The sequence below is a fragment of the Anoplolepis gracilipes genome, chromosome 2 (assembly GCF_047496725.1).
Source record: "Anoplolepis gracilipes chromosome 2, ASM4749672v1, whole genome shotgun sequence".
Classification (NCBI taxonomy): Eukaryota; Metazoa; Arthropoda; class Insecta; order Hymenoptera; family Formicidae; genus Anoplolepis; species Anoplolepis gracilipes.
Window position 1 is genome coordinate 1,687,525 of NC_132971.1, and position 17,152 is coordinate 1,704,676.

The window sequence follows — 17,152 nt, forward strand, 5'->3', positions numbered from 1 at the left end:
AGATCTTAAGATGATCTTAAATATAAGAACGGACTATGAATACCGGCCCGTGTGCCGCTAGCTTAACGCATGCGCTATGGTGTCTGGCTTTCTGCTTACGGCTTCAGCAATTTTATGTGCTTCCACCTTAAGGCTGGTTCTACAATAGCTGTCGTAAGTCGGATGTGAGTCATGAGAGTTGCCCAATCATATTCGATTATTCTTCTCTAAAGTCAACTGTGATTGGTCAACTCTTCCGACATCCGACTTACGACAGCTATTGTAGAACCAACCTTAAGGCCGCAGCACACAATTTTGCATAATGTATTATGCATAAGGAATTCGATTGGTTGAATTATAGACCAATCAGTTTTTTTATGCATTTGTGTTATGCGTTATGGAAAAGTGTGTGTTGCGGCCTTTAGGAGAGAGTAGACACAGTGCATAGGCAATTTTCTGTCCATGGTGTAAATGAATGTAATATATTGTAAAAGCACACACGGTGCTTGTTTTTTTAGTAAATTTGTTGTGCACTATTTTGTTGACTACGTTGTATGCTGCTAGTTTTTTTCAAGGAAGAAAAATTGTCTTAATAGTTGGAATAGTACTTTATATAAAACACGTTAGAATTCTTTTTTTAAGAAATAAAGGTATAAAAATCTATTTACTATGTATATGTCGTAGGCAAATGGTTATTTTAGGAAAATAGCTTTTGACTAGGCAAATGCTATCTGGCTGGCCACGTGGCTTTTGCACATTTATTTTTATGTTTCAATGCTATTTTCCTAGTCAAATGCTATTTCACTGAAGCGCTGTTAGGCAAATGGCTCAACGAAGCGTGCATCGATGCATTCAGTATTTGTTTTGTAAGATTATGAATGAAAAATTATAAATGTAGTGTAAGAGTTCGGACATAGGTTGAATTAAGATTTTACATTGAAACTTCCACACAATACTGTCAGTTTCCACACAGTACTGATAGTTTCTACGCTCTCAAGTTTTGTTATATTTTTTTATGCGGACGGAGCTTCGCCCCGTTCTCCTATGCACTCCCATCTAAGCGTTCTTTTCTGCAGCATGTACATACTAGAAAATACATCTTGAAAAAGAACGCTTAGATGGGAATTTCCAATAATTTACCATGATTTTCGATAGCTTAGGTACATTTTTCGTACACGGATATTTTATGAAATTGTTATTATTAAGCATTATTTATTAAACTTTACAGGACAAACCTCTTTAAGTAGAATAGGCGAGAACGGATATCTCTTATGGGTATAAATCGACGAAGCAGAATCTACAATTCTCGTGTCTGGATATATTCTGGATCGGAATTTCGAGTTAATATACAAATAATGCAGTAATTCGGCAACAAATTATGTTATATTATAAGGAATAAACAAAGTAAGTTCTTTTCTCATACTCGTTTTAAGCTATTTTACAATTTTACATAATATAAGACGATATCTAAACTACTGAAAATTTTTTTACAGATGAAGATTTTGTTTATGTCAGTTATGTCAGTGAAAGTTACAATGCAAAACTCTACATGCGTCTACGTAGCATCAAACTATTTTTCGCACTAACTATCAATTGACAGTTAGCGTCTTCGTTATTTTAATTCGAAAGGAAGAGGGTCAATAAGGCCCGATTTTCAGCCTCTCAAGATTTTGTTGTAATTCATCAGAATTACTTTTTAATATGTAAGAAACTAAATTTAGCTAATTTTAGCCTAAATGGACATGTTCAACATACTCATTATCCTATTTAAACAAAAATTTATGGTTATTTTATCTAATATTACACTTGCCTGAAAATTTTAAATATTATTGTGGACATCATTAATATTATAATTAATCAAGTAAAAAAGCATATATAATACTATAATTCAATAAAATAAACAGGTTTAAAAAAGGCATAAAGAGTTATAAAAAATATGAATTTAATAATCAAAAAATAACATAAAAGGTTACATATGGATGTTACAATTTAGATGTATGTGTGGGCATTTTTTTAAACCTGTTCATTTTATTAATATTATAATTTAAAATCATTTTTATACGTAAAATTGATGACGTTAGTGAAATACGTCAGATAGTGCACACATACCTGGTCGCAAAACCGTGAAAAATGAGTATTTTTCATTGTATTGAATCTATGAGGTGCAAAAAATGTGACTTGGATGATCTAGCAGATTATGTATTTTAATTAAATCAGGAAATCATCCGGAAATAAATTTTATTCAACTACTCTCGAGTGTCCAATTAGTGAATGTTTGGAATCAAAATGGAAAAGAGGAATAAAGCAAATGGAGCAAGAGAAAAAGGAGGTGAAAGAAAGGAAAGAAGGGCCATATTTTTTTATTCTTAGAGCTTGATTTAATTATAATACATAATCTGTTAGATCAGGCATGGCCACGGGGGCGCCCACGAAGTACGCGAGACGAATGTATTCCTTCTTCACATTTTTTACGTCAAAATGACTACTTTTGCTACCTGGGTAGATTATAAAAATCATATTTTTTTACACCTTATAGATTCAATACAATAAAAAATACTCGGTTTTGCTACCAGGTTCGTATGTGTACACTATCTGATGTATTTCACTGACATTATTAATTTTACGTATAAAAATGATTTTACGAATTTTTGTTTAAACAAGTAAAATTTATAATATAATATTAAGAAGTAATTCTGATTAGTAACAACAAAATCCTGAGAGACCCAAAATCAGGCCTTATTGATCTTCCTCCTTTAAGAGTACGTCTTTATAGTCTTGTACTTCTCCGCAATGATCTTGATCTTAACATATGTTGTCATGATTCCGACAAGAGGAGATTTACTACTGTAAATCACTATACGCTTTTAAATGGTCTCGCGACCATTCCAATCGTAGTGCGACTTATAGAGAATCTTTCAGTTAATTTCCTCGCTTTTGTGTCGTCTTCCAACGACCGAGACGAATATTTTTCCCAGTTTAACACAAAACTTTTGTAACACAAAAATTGTAGCTCCATTTTTTTTAAATCGTGACATTGACAACGAATTTATAATTAATATCCATACTATATACAAAACTTAATTCATTTTTAAAAATAGTGACATCAACAACGAACAAACTTCAACATCACAAAACGCGTGTTATTCCATTACGTAGAGTTAACTGTCTAAAATTTTATATGTTGTAGAGAAAGGTCTCTCCTTTCTGCTTGAAAAAATCTAATAATTATAGACATCTCAAACTTAGAATTATTTTCAATCACACTGGCCATTTCCTTCGCATGCCTTACTCTGATTAGTGGCTGGTAAAACAAACTAGTCCTCTCGCCCCTATCTTGTAACAATGCATGCCCGTGACTTCAAGATTGTGCATAGAGATCATTTTATAATCAACGTCTATACCTTTGTTATAGGACAGCCTACGTAGCTAAGTAGATATAACAGATGTATGAAGCCACATAAGGATACATAAAATTATGAGCAATGTGAGAAACCGCCGCAATTCTAAAAAAGGAAAGAAATATAGAAAAACAGATGTGATGGAAGACTTACAGCTAAATAATTTTGGAAGGTTTCTGAACTTGGATGTGCAACGAGACGGAAAAGTAAGATGAGAGTATAGAAACGAGTGGATGAAATAGAATCAGTATGAAAGTCAGCGTTAAAATGAAGGAAATTACAAAGATATATACCATGGAGTGTTAGATCGAATAATATTGTAAAACGGAGCAACAAAGATGAAGTATGAATTGCTGAATTTTATATAAGACTGTAGAGTATTCAAAAGTGTCAAAAATTGAAAAGTGAATATGTAGGCGAGAGAGAAGCTCTATATTTGCAACGTTTCACACAGAGCAAGATTTACACCGTTCAATATTTTTAATACGAAACAAGATTTATAATTATACGATACAACAGTTCTATCTAGGTTTCCAATTTTCTCGAGAAATGAGATCCACTTCATTATCTGATGCTTTGAACTTTATTCAAACTTGCTTTATTTCATTATTACATAACAAGCATTTGTTTATGTTCTTTATTATAGCTTTAAAATCATCACTATTTACGTTTAAATAATTTATTTTAATCCATTCTTTTAACCCATTTCTCAATCTTCAACAGAAACAAATAAATACGAATATACTTTTTATCTTTAAAATAATCATATACAAAAACCTAGTAACATAAATAGTAATTATCTCAATGCTGTAATGAAGATTATAAAGAAAGATCACAAAATTCATTATTTAACGTTAGAACATTTACATCTTCTTGAATAAAGCATATGCTTCATTTAGAAATTTCAAATAGCTTGTGTAATATTTTTTCTCGAACACTTTACTCAAACTTTTATACACAAAATATTTAGAAGGGAATCTATGTATACAAAAAATATATACATATAATTCCATTAAAGGGCAATTGCATTTTTATAGTGCATAGTTATATTTAAGAAAAAACTAAGTGAATAGACGAATAGATTTTAAATATCTATAATAGAGTAGACACTATTATGCTATCCAACTTTTGCTTATATCATTTCTGTCAGTATATAGTGCGGATATTAATTATGAATTGTGTTCAATATTGAATGTTTTTTTTATTGACCGGCAAAATCTTGATTTGCATACTTTCATCTGTTAATAATTTTTTAATAAACAATCGACAACTAAAATATTTTGGGGATTATTATTGTCAGCATCAATACTTGGATAGCGTAATATATGTCATAATCGATTGATATAATATTATGAAAAAAGTTTACATTAATATAAAGATTTAGTCAATCTAGTTTTGATTTTAATCTGAGCAATATTATGTTTTTGCTTTTGTGTTTTTGAGGTAAAATTTAAATAATCTAATAATAATTTTCGACAAAATAAAAGAAACTAGAAATCAAAAATTTCCCTATTTGTGCAAAAGTGTTTATAATTTTACAAAATTGAATAATAATTGATTTATTAGAATGGATTTTTCATTTTGTTACTAAATACAGCTCGTTTCTAATAAATCAATTATTATAATTCTCTGACTATTATATACTGCCGAACAATGATTTCGTTCCCCTAACAAGTTTACATATATTCTGTTACATGTTTTATATTCATCTCTCTAGGGAAATACAACGAATCATTGGCCAACGTGTATATAGTTCTTTTGCTCTGTCGTTAAAGCTAATACGTTCATTTCCTTCTGATAATAATTTTCCATAAATATTTTGCAGTAGATATATTTTAGCGGAAATTTTCCTTTTTCAATAATGTGAAGTATATCAAGAAAAACTTATATTTTTTTCTTGTAAACATGATGATTATATATATAATTAGCGCAAATAATTAAATGTTATGTATATGTAAATAAACAGTAGTACAATAAATAAATCAATAAAAGATTAAGTCAGTGTAAAGAATTGGTTAACGGTTTAAATAAAATTTAAAACTCTTCACCGCAATTATTTATCATAAATATAATATAGAATATAAAATAAAATGAATAATGATATAATATAATAAATAATAATATAGGGCGGTTTTAGAATTGAAATAAGTAAATAAAGTATTTGTTTAGTATTTATTTGCAGCCATGTAACGGTGGGGAATAAAATTGAGTGTATTAGTTTTTATTCTGGCTCACCCTATATTAAGAGGGAAAAACACCCTTGTTCCGTGCTGCCATCATTCGAATTATCAAAGAGTTTATCCCGATAACAGCGTCTAGAGTTCGTTGTTATAGTAACGACGGTTTATTTACTTATCAATCCGAATTCTAATCGCGGTTTCGTAATCGCATTGATAAACAATCACGGCCGGTTAAATACGTATTTCTCTTCATTTCGGCAATCGAAATCGCGCATCGCCGTCACGACGTGAATCAGATGTATCGCGAGGATGGATCAGACGCGCGAAGAAAAGTTCGACGACAGCCTGAATCTGCCGGAGAGACGTCTCGAAAATGAATCCGAAGTCGAAGAATTTATGGATAGTAACGGGCAGAATGACAGTAAAGTGTTATCGGAAGTTAGATGTACCGAAGAGATCTTGCGGCAAGTGCAACGCGAGTTGTGCCTGATCAAATTATGCTGGTCGGATATCCCGATAACCAAGGATCTTTATGCGCAATCACTTCCGGATACTTATCGATGTGTCAACGACAAGGAGAGATTGCTGTTGTGGTACGCAGAAAACTTTCGTCGACAGATTCATGCGAAAGACACGAGTCGTCGACCGCTATTGTTGGCAAGTGAAAATGAATGTGGCGTACAAGTAGGTATATATATATATATATATATACAGATATAAAATTCCATTCGACGAAATTACATTATTTTTTTACTGATATTAAAGAAATTGCGGTGTCCTAATAAACCAATATAATAAGTTGGAAAATTTTGTATTTTTATTTCTAAAAACTTTTTACCTTAATTCAATAAAATTATCTTACTTTTTTACGAATAATAACAGTGATCTGATAAATTATGTGTAATATCAGCAATTAATAAAAGAAAAATATTAAAGATGTTGATCTCTTGCAAAAATTGTGGCCGTTTTTTTTTATTCTATGCGTATGAGTAAATTTCAGTTTGTGTATTAACTAATTTTTTTTTATAATATATATGTATATATTTGCGTATCCCATGAATATAAGTTTATTGCAAGTCATATAAGAGAGAGATTAGTCAATTGCACAGATGTATATATTACGTTGTTAAAATAATTTAAATTGTACGATATTAAGAAAAATATGTTACAATGATAACAATTATTGTCCAAATGAATAAAACAAGAGCAAAGCAAAGACAAATTTGAGTCAGAAATATGCAAACGATAAACTTTAATATCGAAACTCCGTTTGCATACCAGAACAATCTTTCGACATTTATTTTTTATTTCAACAGTTTTCATTCCAAATTATATAAGTTACAAATAAAATAAACGTTACATAGAAAAATAGGATTTTTAAATAAATGTAATTAAATAGGTGTTTTAATTGAACTAACCACATTTGTTTAAGTAATTATATAAAATTATGCCAAACGAAAAAAAAGTGAAAATAAGACAACTGATTACTATTAAATGCAACCAATATACATGTATATAGAATCCGACATTACTGTTCAAATGATCTCTGCCAATTAGTGAGTAATTACATAAAAATTAAATGCAAACAAAACAATTTTTAATAAACTAAATAATTATATTACCTGAAGAAATCCATCATCGCTTGTATGTGTGTGTGTGTGTGTGTATGTAGAAAAATTCGAAGATTAAGCTCGGTCCGTTCCAACAAATTATACCAACGTGTGATGATAACTACAGATACAAACGCAAATACACATATATTTTTATTTATTATACTAATATAGATTCTAGTTTTCAACATTAACCTTAGTTTTCAAAATCTAAAAATCATTATGTAAAGATAAAGTGTGTGTCTACGCGATAAAAAAGAGAGTATCGTAAATAAATAAATGAAATAACGTTGTAAAAAACTGACCGTGGAGTAATGGACTTGCAGACACTTGTAGAAATAATTGTATGGAATCCGCAAGCGATAACGATATATATTAAGTAGATTCGAGAGAATTTAATTCGTTACGTAGATTATTAGCCGCGATCACCCTTTTCAGCGAAAATTCGCGGTACAGGAGACGATCGCGACTCACGACTCACGACTAATAAGCTGTAACGGACAGAACCAGCGAGAAACTGATTGTGAGCGAACGAGAACGAAACGATGACCTTCAAATAAACCGTGACACGAGCAAAACAAAGCACGAGTTTCGCGAATATACACATCGATTGCGAATCCAGGCATGGAAACGGCACGTGTCACACTCAACATCGAATGACTCTAGAGAAAAAAGAAAAATAATATCGTATATCCTCACGCGTTAACTGTTAAGGGCCGTCTACAATAGGTGTTGTCTACCTATCCTGTATAGGTAGGTCTCAAGCTATAAATTAGCAATTAGTCAATAATATTCGATCTTCTCTAAGATCGACTATGATTAGTTAATTTTTTGGCCTACGACTTACAACACCATTGTAGACGACTCTTTACAGAGAGATTACGCGTACACGATAAAAAATTTTGTGTTAAATTTAACACATTTCTCATGTCCCAATTTATCCACTCTAATTTTAATTTTAATTTAACAGAAGGCAAATATGTAAACAAATAACACAAATAATACGTAAAAAATTAACACAAAAATGTGAATTAGTGTCTGATTTACTTGTTTATTGTATTGTTTTAATTCTTAGAAACGGTGAATATTAACTCAATGCAGAAAAGTTAAAATAACATAACGACAGTATGTTATATTAACATAAGAGTATGTTAAAAATTTAACACAAAAATTTCTATACAAGAAAATTTCAACAAAAATACAAAATGTTTTTTACCGTGTATGCGCCAAATTAAGAGATTTCTTGAATTATTAAAAAATTTATTAAAAGTCGTACGTGTCATTTAAAAATGTTATGATATATATATATATATATATATATATATATATATATCTCATAACATTTTTAAATGACACGTAAATATATATATATATATATATATATATATATATATCTCATAACATTTTTAAATGACACGTAAATATATATATATATATATATATATATATATATATATATATCTCATAACATTTTTAAATGACACGTAGGACTTTTAATAATTTTTTTAATAATTCAAGAAATCTCTTAATTCGGCGCATACACGGTAAAAAACATTTTGTATTTTTGTTGAAATTTTCTTGTATATACTAGTCTGTAGTATATATTATTATATAGTTATACTAAAGTCTATACATATATTAAACACATATGTACCTAAATACATATTTCGCGCAAACGTACAAATGATTTGCGACATGTATACAGATAGATAGAAAAAGAAATTTTGATTACGGCTCTCTCTATTATAAGGGCGAATCACGCAATGTCAAGCAAGGTTTTGCATATCGTTCCTTACCTGTATAAATCTTCAAACACTGGTGAAAATCTGTCCAATGTGGCATACTACGAGAAGAAGAAAAAAGAGATCGTAAAAATAATAAAAGTATAGTACTAAAAAATAGAAAAAGTAATTAAAACACATTATAAATTTTACATTTATTTATAATATATTTAAAATAACACAGCTCTCTCTCTTTCTCTCTCTCTCTCTCTCTCTCTCTCTCTCTCTCTCTCTCTCTCTCTCTCTCTCTCTCTCTCTCTCTCTCTCTCTCTCTCTCTCTCTCTCTCTCTCTCTCTCTCTCTCTCTCTCTCTCTCTCTCTCTCTCTCTCTCTCCCTCTTTCTCTCTCTCTCTCTCTCTCTCTCTCCCCTCTTTCTAAACGCGTAATTACGTATAGCTTTAAGCAATGAAACGGACGCCAGTATTTTGCCGAACATTACCATTAGTTTTATTCTTTGCAATAGATTGTGTTTTTACAAATTAAATAAGAATCACTTTTGCGTGTAAAGAAACAAGTTGTTTTGTCATCAAATACTTGCGTTTTGGCTCAATCTTCTATTTTCTTTTTATTATTTATTTCGCAAGCCAATTTTACTTTATTTTTAATTATGCTTTATCAATGATAAATTTTCTAATGATATTCATTTATTCTTATGCTTAGAATGATGCTAACAAGAAACTGTACAAAAGAAAAAATATCAAACTGTAATTGACGTAAATTTTTTACTTTTATTTTTTAGCAATTAAATACTATACACGCTATTGATTGATTAAATTGATATAATCCATTTAATTAATTTATAAATAAAAAGCCTATAGTGTATTCGTTGCTTATTGATGTGTTAAATTAGTTTACAGAATTTTGAAATTCAAAAATTTTGTTTTCTATAATCCTCTTTGGTAATTTAAATAATCTAAATAATAAAAAGTAATTTAAAAGCAGTAATAATGGAATATCTTCTTAATTATATTACATTATTGTGTTGGTTTCTAAATCTCTTTTGTTTTTTTCATTACTTTTACTATTCCCTTAGTTTTTAATAAACATCAGTTTTAAAGCTTGAATTTTCAGATCTTAGTTTTTGTCGGTTTTCAAAAAGTTATTTGTTCAAAAATTTGAAATAAAATTATCAAAAATATAATATAATTTAGTAGAGAGTAATCTCTAACAAATAACTACATCTTAAAAAGTTCAACCGAAAAACAAAATAGTACATGATATTAATATATCAGTTTTGATATCTTTTTTTCTATTTAATTATTTTAAAGGCTTGTCATAATAACATTTACATTAGAGGCATCTTGCTTATTAATTTCTATCAAATCACTTTTTATTATATATATATTTACATAAAAGGTTGTATTTAATTTTCTACGAATATTATTTAATCTATATTCGCTAAGTTTTATAAATAATCGCTTAAAAAGAATCAATCATAAAAAAACATATAGAAAATAGAAAAGGATACAGGATAAAAAAATTAAAGATACTTCAAAAAATTATTTTTAAAATATTTTTTTTAATTTTATATTTTATGTATTTTTAATAATTTTTCTTTATAACCATTTTTGTTGGTACAAAGACATAATTCCCATTACAAAAATTATTAAATTATGTCAAATAAAATATTACTGACGACTAATATTATAATTTTTCGAAAGTGAGGCTATGCCTAAAAGAAGAGGAATGTTTTATAATCTGTTTTATAATCATAACTTTACGTTCATATAACTTATATCCATATCATAAACTTTATAAATTATACGAGCGCCAATATATAAAAAATATTAGAAGATACGTAAATGGATAGATATGAATAAGGGGAATCTTTTTAATGAAATATATAATTTGTATGATTAAATACTCTTGCGGAAGAATTTTTGTGTAAATATTTTTTAATCTTTTTAAAAATATTTTTAATAAAATATCTTTTCTAATTGTTTAATTACACACCAAAAATTGTATTTAACTGTTTGAAAGATACCATATATATTATATACATATGTATATTTTTTTTCTTCTTTTTAAGCATAGTCCTCAAAAAATTATAACATTAGTTGTGACATTAATATTGCAATCTTATTTGACATAATTAAATTTTTGTAATAATTTAATTTAACATAATTTGACATAATTTAATTTTTGTAATATTTTTATATTAATGCTAATAATTTTATGAAGCAAAAATATAAAAAGGAATATTCGAAGTGTGCCAAGTAGTGCGATCGCATTTTTCCTGTTTTACGTCGAAAAAGATCACACAACGTGACCACGCTATTTTCTTATCTTTATGACAATCACTCGCACTTTTTTCGATTATTTATTATTCTAAATCAATTAGTTTATGAAAATTGATTGCGCTGCGTGGTATTCAAATAATTAAAATAAAAGTTTTGGTGTGTATTAAATAACTAATAAAACACATATTTAAAAAATATGTATTTTTTAAAAGATTTAAGAATATTTACAAAAATAATTTAAACAAAATGAAAAATAATGTAAACTTTTAAATATTGAAAAGCAATAGCGCAACATATAATCAAATTTTGTCATATGTGTGGTACACAGACATTTTTTTATATAATCATTTTTAAATAATAAAATTTACTTTATTATAATTTACTATACCCAAAATATTTTATTATAATTTACCTGCACTATTTGCATGTAAGTGCAGGGACCAGTCTTATTTTTAATTGCTTCACAGCACTGGTTGTATCATTTGGTATAAGCATTTTCTTATAAATCTATTTTCTTTAAAAATTAAATCGCTTTATACATTATATATATATATATATATATATATATATATATATATATATATATATATATACATACATACATACATTCGTATATTCACAGATATTTTATATATTTAATATAGATAAAATAGTAATTATAAAAATGTCAGTAGATGTTATTGGTGTCAAGAGGCGAAAAAAAACGAAAAAAATATAAATACAAAAACTATAAATAAATTACATTAATGTTTTTTAATAATATTTTTAATAATATATATAGAGTATAATTCCATAATGTTAAATATTATATACAGCACATAATATTTAACATTTATATCGCGTTAATATGGAATAATTATAATACTGAATATAATTTTTAAAAAAAGTTATTAATATGTACATTAAAAATATTCTAACTTAAGTCTCTCTTAACTTAAACAGAAATTTACATCTACTGGCATTCGTCGAAGTACGCCGCCATATCCAGAATTGTATACATGGCATGGATGTGCACAGTTTATCAGTAATCACGTCACGTATCAATCACTGGATAAAGAATTTATTATGGTAAGTAAGCAAATCAATCAATAATATACATTTAAAAAATCCGTAATATAAATAAACTTAAAAATAACTAATGTACAACTTATGCAAAATTAATTAAAAGTAGGAGGTAGAATACATAGGAATCGCGGTATTTGCGCTAATCGCGTGCTATTTTTCTCACATAAAAATGTACATAATAATGCAAATTAATAAAAAAAAAAAAAAAAAATTAAAACAAAAAGAGTTTTATATTAAAACTGTGAAACTGACTCTTTTTTAATTCTTTATTTCGCCGCATTTTTCACGGTAACTTGAAGATATAATTCATATCTTTTGACAACATACGTGTGAGAAAAAAGAAAACGATTCGCGACTTTTTTTAATATTATACTATTATACACTAATGGTCAGTTACAGATATATACAAATTTTATATACACATTTATATATTTTTACATACATACACACACACACTCATATGCACACCTTTATTTAGTCTTCATCGCGTTCGCACACACACACACAATATATATTTATACATAAAGTTATAGATTAATATACAGATGTTTAGGATTATAATACAGAATTTTATTTACTCGTTTTGGATTTTGATTATTTTATAAATCTTTTTCTACGTTGCTTTAGCTAGCTCGTAGAATTTGATTTATCGTTTAATTTGATTTCCCTTGATTTGATCCACTCGACAAGATTGTCCATAATGTTTTCTAAACATTTTATCTGTTCAAAAGTAAAAATGGATCCACTTTCTCTCAACCATGCTAAAAATTTTATACCGTGTTCGGCTGCTTCATGGATTCCCGGCGGTAATGGTAAACTATGTTTTCGGTTTTCAATCTGATTATTATTTTTATGAATATTATTATTGTTGTAGTTTTTTACCGAATTATTTGGCACAGGTTGGCCATCCAGTGAAGAGCAAAACGGAGCCTCTCGCGATGGCAACGTCGAATTAATATTTACCGGTACTTGTTTAAGTTGTTGCTGCCTAGATTGCTCTCGCAGTAACAACTGGTAAGCTATATCATCTATATTTTTTCCATCTTGCGACAGCTTGGACATGGTTGAGCCAATGTGGTTTCCATTCACTATTCCCGACGATGTTGATGGCACTGAATTATTTATTCTTTCAGTCGGTGATAAGCTTTGTTTTTTAGAAGTCCTGTCGAAAGTACTTCCTAGGGATGTGGACATTACACGATGCCTCGTCTTTTTTCCATTAATGTCTCTTTGTGGGTTTATCATGTTAGGTAGCGTACTACTCATCATTGATACATTGTTAAATGACATATTATTAGCGGGATACCCTAACGAAGAATATCCACTTCCTTCGAGCAAATTAGGCGTAGTAAAAATTTTATTGGCATTTAATATAACTTGTTGATCATAAAATTGCTTTAAAGTTGAAGGACTAGTTATCATATTGGTGTTTATCATATTGTTCATTAATAGTGACAAAATGACTGAATTGAATTGATCATACTGTTTTATCGATGATGATGATACACTACTGGTAGACGCGGATAGCATATCATTGTCAATTTTCATGCGTTTTGTGGGTGGTTCGACTTCCTCGGATGATTCTTTGATGCCTGTTGATGTGGAAGCTCCGGTTAAATTTGCTGAAGGAGGCCGCGATGAGGATCCCGGTGTACTTCTATCGCTTTCCGAGGGTGATGAAAGCCTTTCGAAACTTCCGCTGTTTTTCATGGTGGTAACTTGGTTCACTATCTTATGTTCCGCTTTGCACCATCCTCGCAAAGTGGACTCGGGGACTCCGATATCTCGCGCAACCGATGCTTTAGATTCACCTTCGTGTACTCTCTTAATCGCATCAAGTTTTTCGGATGGCGTCAACGCTCGCAACGGACGCTTCCCTGCCGTCCGTTGCGGTGGTGTTTCGTTCCTCGACATTATTTTATCTCTCGTTAATCGACGGTTGTCCGACGTGCCTCGCCCCGAATCTTGGGTGAGGTCGACGGCAGAGTTGATTTCAACTGGATGCTCCAGTTTGGCGACAAGTTTTTCGCGACGATGACAATGACACGAATAATCGCACTCGAGCTCTTCTTTCTCCTTTTCTCTCCTCTCGTCCGTCTTTTTTCTAATGATTTTGATGAATTTCAAAATCGCACAGAAAGTGAAAAGCAAATTCTCTTTCTAAAAAGAATGCACGTGGAATTGCATATACAAAGAACGGAAGAATGATCCGTACGCCACGCTGTCGGTACGGCGTGTGACGCCGATTCGTATCTCGCGCAGTAGTAAATAATGCCGTGTGTAAACGTAGTTACGCCGCTACAGCCGGTCGGGGGAGTAGTAGTACTCGGTCCTCCTCCGTGGTGGAATAGCACATGCGCTCACAGAGAGTAATAAAGAACTTTTTTATGAATGAAACAAGTCGGTCGGTCGGTCGGTTGGGCGGCTGACTACAACCACCTCTTCTCTCTCACTCTTCTTTCTTTTTCCCTCTCTTCTCCGCGTGTTCACACTGCTGCCCTCCGTTATAGCAAGGCTACCACTGCTGTTGATTCCACTGCCGCTCTTCCGCTCTTCCGCTCTTCCGCTCTTCCGCTCACCTCTGCTCCTCTCTGCTCCTCTTTGCTTCTCTCTGCTCCTCTCTGCCTGACGGCGCTAGCGCGAGTAAAACGGTGCGCGTTGGCTTGCCTCAGCACTCCTCTTGCTCCTCGCGGTTACAGCTACCAGCCAATCCGCACTGCGCGCGGGAAACGATATTATTGCTGTACCACGAGGAATAGAACGACTGGGGTGATAGTCGAAGCGTGAGCGAGACGGACGACGAATCGAACGAACTGAAGACGGTGATAGATACACAAGTTCCAGTAAGAGGTTGCGCACTGCCACGAAGATCAGTCCTAGACAGCCCAATCGCGATTTGTCAACGTCGTAGTTTAAACTTATTATTCGCCCTAATCAGCGGATCAGCCGATCAAATAAATACAAGTGTATGTGTAGAGATACGGTACCTGTATATATATGTCCTTCTTTTTGACCTCTCGCGTTGCTACGATGTACCCACGATGTATAAGCATTCCGATGAACAATCAAAACTCTCTCTTTTTCCAACTCGAAAATCAAAGACGATCGATTGTTTTTTTGTTTTTTTTTTTTTTTTTTTTTTTTTTTTTTTTTTTTTCCGTCTCAGACGAAACACACAATCGTTTCGAAAAGTCTCGCACTTCTCGAACTCGAAGTCAACGATTGATCCGAAACGATGATTCGAGTTTCGACTACTGATGTATTTGTATCTCGTATTAGAACGTTCCACGCAGTACTCACAATATAAGTAACAGCATCAGTCCACTGTGTGGAACCTTGCTGGATACTAGTACACTGTTTGGACCAATGGTCAACTGATCGCACCAACTTGGATTGAGCTAACTCACGCGGTACAACCTGGTATTTATAATCTCTACGGTCTCGCGGCAGGCGGCCGAACGCGACTGACGCGACCGAGACCGCACCAACGGTGTAAGGCGTAAGATTCCCCTCCAATAGCGATGCGCATACGCCGGTCGCGATTTGCGCGACGCGAACCCCCACTCTCGCACCGTTAACTTGCCTCGCTCTCACTGGCGTCGTCAACGAGGGAACCGTCAACCGTCTCCTCTCTGACCATCACCTATCCTATTCACCCTACTCCTTGCCCTCCCAAACTCTTCTTGGCACCGAATTGTCCGCGTTCCCCCTCCCTCCTTCCCCTTTGTCATACGCCTATTTTCTCTATATCGCATAACTTGACGATAATGACGACCACCGACAGAGTGTTTAGCCGTGCTCACGGTTCTTTACTCATTTTTGCCTTTACATCTATATGTAGAAATCTATAGAATATCTATAGATCTATAGAAATTTTAAAATGTAGAAAAAAAGTGAAAACTTACAAAACTTACAAAACTTGAAAAATATAAAAATGTGCAAGTTAAAAAGAATTCTTCTCATCGTGCGATTCATCACGCACACGCACACGCACACGCACACGTGCACACATTCTCTCTCTCTCTCTCTCTCTCTTTCTCGCTTCTTTTTTCTATAATTAATTTATTAATTGTATATAAAAAATAAATAATTTAAAGTAAATAAAAAATTAAGTAAGTAAAAGGTTTAATATAAAAATTATTCACATCCAGTATCGTCTCTGTCCGTCACAAATGTTTAAACATTAAGCTTAAATGAATATTTTTTTTATTTAGATCAATTAATTATTCTAAATAATAATCTGTTGACTTATAAGTGAGAAAAACAAGTTTGATCACCACTAACTAGGCCAGGGGTTCTCCAATAAGGGTTCTCATCCGCTTTCCAGACGATTTTAATAAGCATCGAACTGTCAAAAGAGCGATCGCTATATTCCTAATAATACATACATATATACATATATACTATTCCTAATAATGTTCCTACTTCTAATAATGTCACCTTAATAATTATCAAAAATTTCACAACGCGAGTTACACAATCATATCGTACGTAAAAAAAAAAAAAGAAAATACGTATGTAAAATATCGTATGTAAAAGGAACAAGTCTAGCGTGGACGAAACTTTACGTTTCAGATAAGAAAATTCCCCGTAATATTTACAATATTTACCGAGAGCTGTCGGTCTTTTGTGTGAAATATAGAAGTAAGAAAGAGTGAGACAGACAGAGAGAGAGAGAAAGAGAAAGGAGTAAAGGATGTTGGATGCAGCAAAACCCTTAAATCCTTCCCGCCACCTCTGCCAGCAATTCCCGAGGGTGAGCCGGATTTACGAGTGCGCGGCCTAAAATCCGTACGAACGTTCGACGCGGTTACAACGAGCGCGATGCGTTGCAAGCGGCAAGGAGTTGGCTCTCGCGATAATTTTCGCGGGTAAATTTACCGCGAGTATATCACCGCGG

At 31.5% G+C, this 17,152-nt stretch overlaps 2 protein-coding genes and 1 long non-coding RNA gene across 4 annotated transcripts; 2 read left to right on the forward strand and 1 right to left on the reverse strand.

Annotated features, from left to right (window-relative positions):
• Nucleotides 1–406: 406 nt before the first annotated feature.
• On the forward strand, nt 407–4,286 carry LOC140662792 (uncharacterized). 2 transcript variants are annotated; one of them, XR_012046174.1, is made up of 4 exons: nt 407–629; nt 1,208–1,383; nt 1,473–1,682; nt 3,392–4,286. It is a non-coding gene; the product is annotated as an uncharacterized lncRNA (long non-coding RNA). The 2 variants fall into 2 exon arrangements; XR_012046175.1 differs by lacking the exon at nt 407–629 and adding an exon at nt 677–845.
• A 1,108-nt stretch (nt 4,287–5,394) lies between these two features.
• On the forward strand, nt 5,395–12,311 carry LOC140662791 (dynein regulatory complex subunit 7). Its single transcript, XM_072886426.1, has 2 exons — nt 5,395–6,241; nt 12,130–12,311. The coding sequence occupies exons 1-2, from the start codon at nt 5,867–5,869 to the stop codon at nt 12,277–12,279; spliced, it is 525 nt and encodes a 174-aa protein (XP_072742527.1). The 5' UTR covers nt 5,395–5,866; the 3' UTR covers nt 12,280–12,311.
• A 10-nt stretch (nt 12,312–12,321) lies between these two features.
• Nucleotides 12,322–15,738, reverse strand: Dan (uncharacterized). Its single transcript, XM_072886414.1, has 2 exons — nt 15,240–15,738; nt 12,322–15,128 (listed from the first exon to the last, which is right to left on the reverse strand). The coding sequence occupies exon 2, from the start codon at nt 14,164–14,166 to the stop codon at nt 12,880–12,882; it is 1,287 nt and encodes a 428-aa protein (XP_072742515.1). The 5' UTR covers nt 14,167–15,128; nt 15,240–15,738; the 3' UTR covers nt 12,322–12,879.
• Nucleotides 15,739–17,152: the final 1,414 nt, after the last annotated feature.

Bases quoted from the DNA above. Each gene is read 5' to 3' on its own strand.
- LOC140662791 (XM_072886426.1), top strand. From the start codon at position 5,867: ATGGATCAGACGCGCGAAGAAAAGTTCGACGACAGCCTGAATCTGCCG. The intron at 6,242-12,129 runs GTAGGTATATAT...TAACTTAAACAG, and splicing joins AAAATGAATGTGGCGTACAA to AAATTTACATCTACTGGCAT.
- Dan (XM_072886414.1), bottom strand. From the start codon at position 14,166: ATGTCGAGGAACGAAACACCACCGCAACGGACGGCAGGGAAGCGTCCG.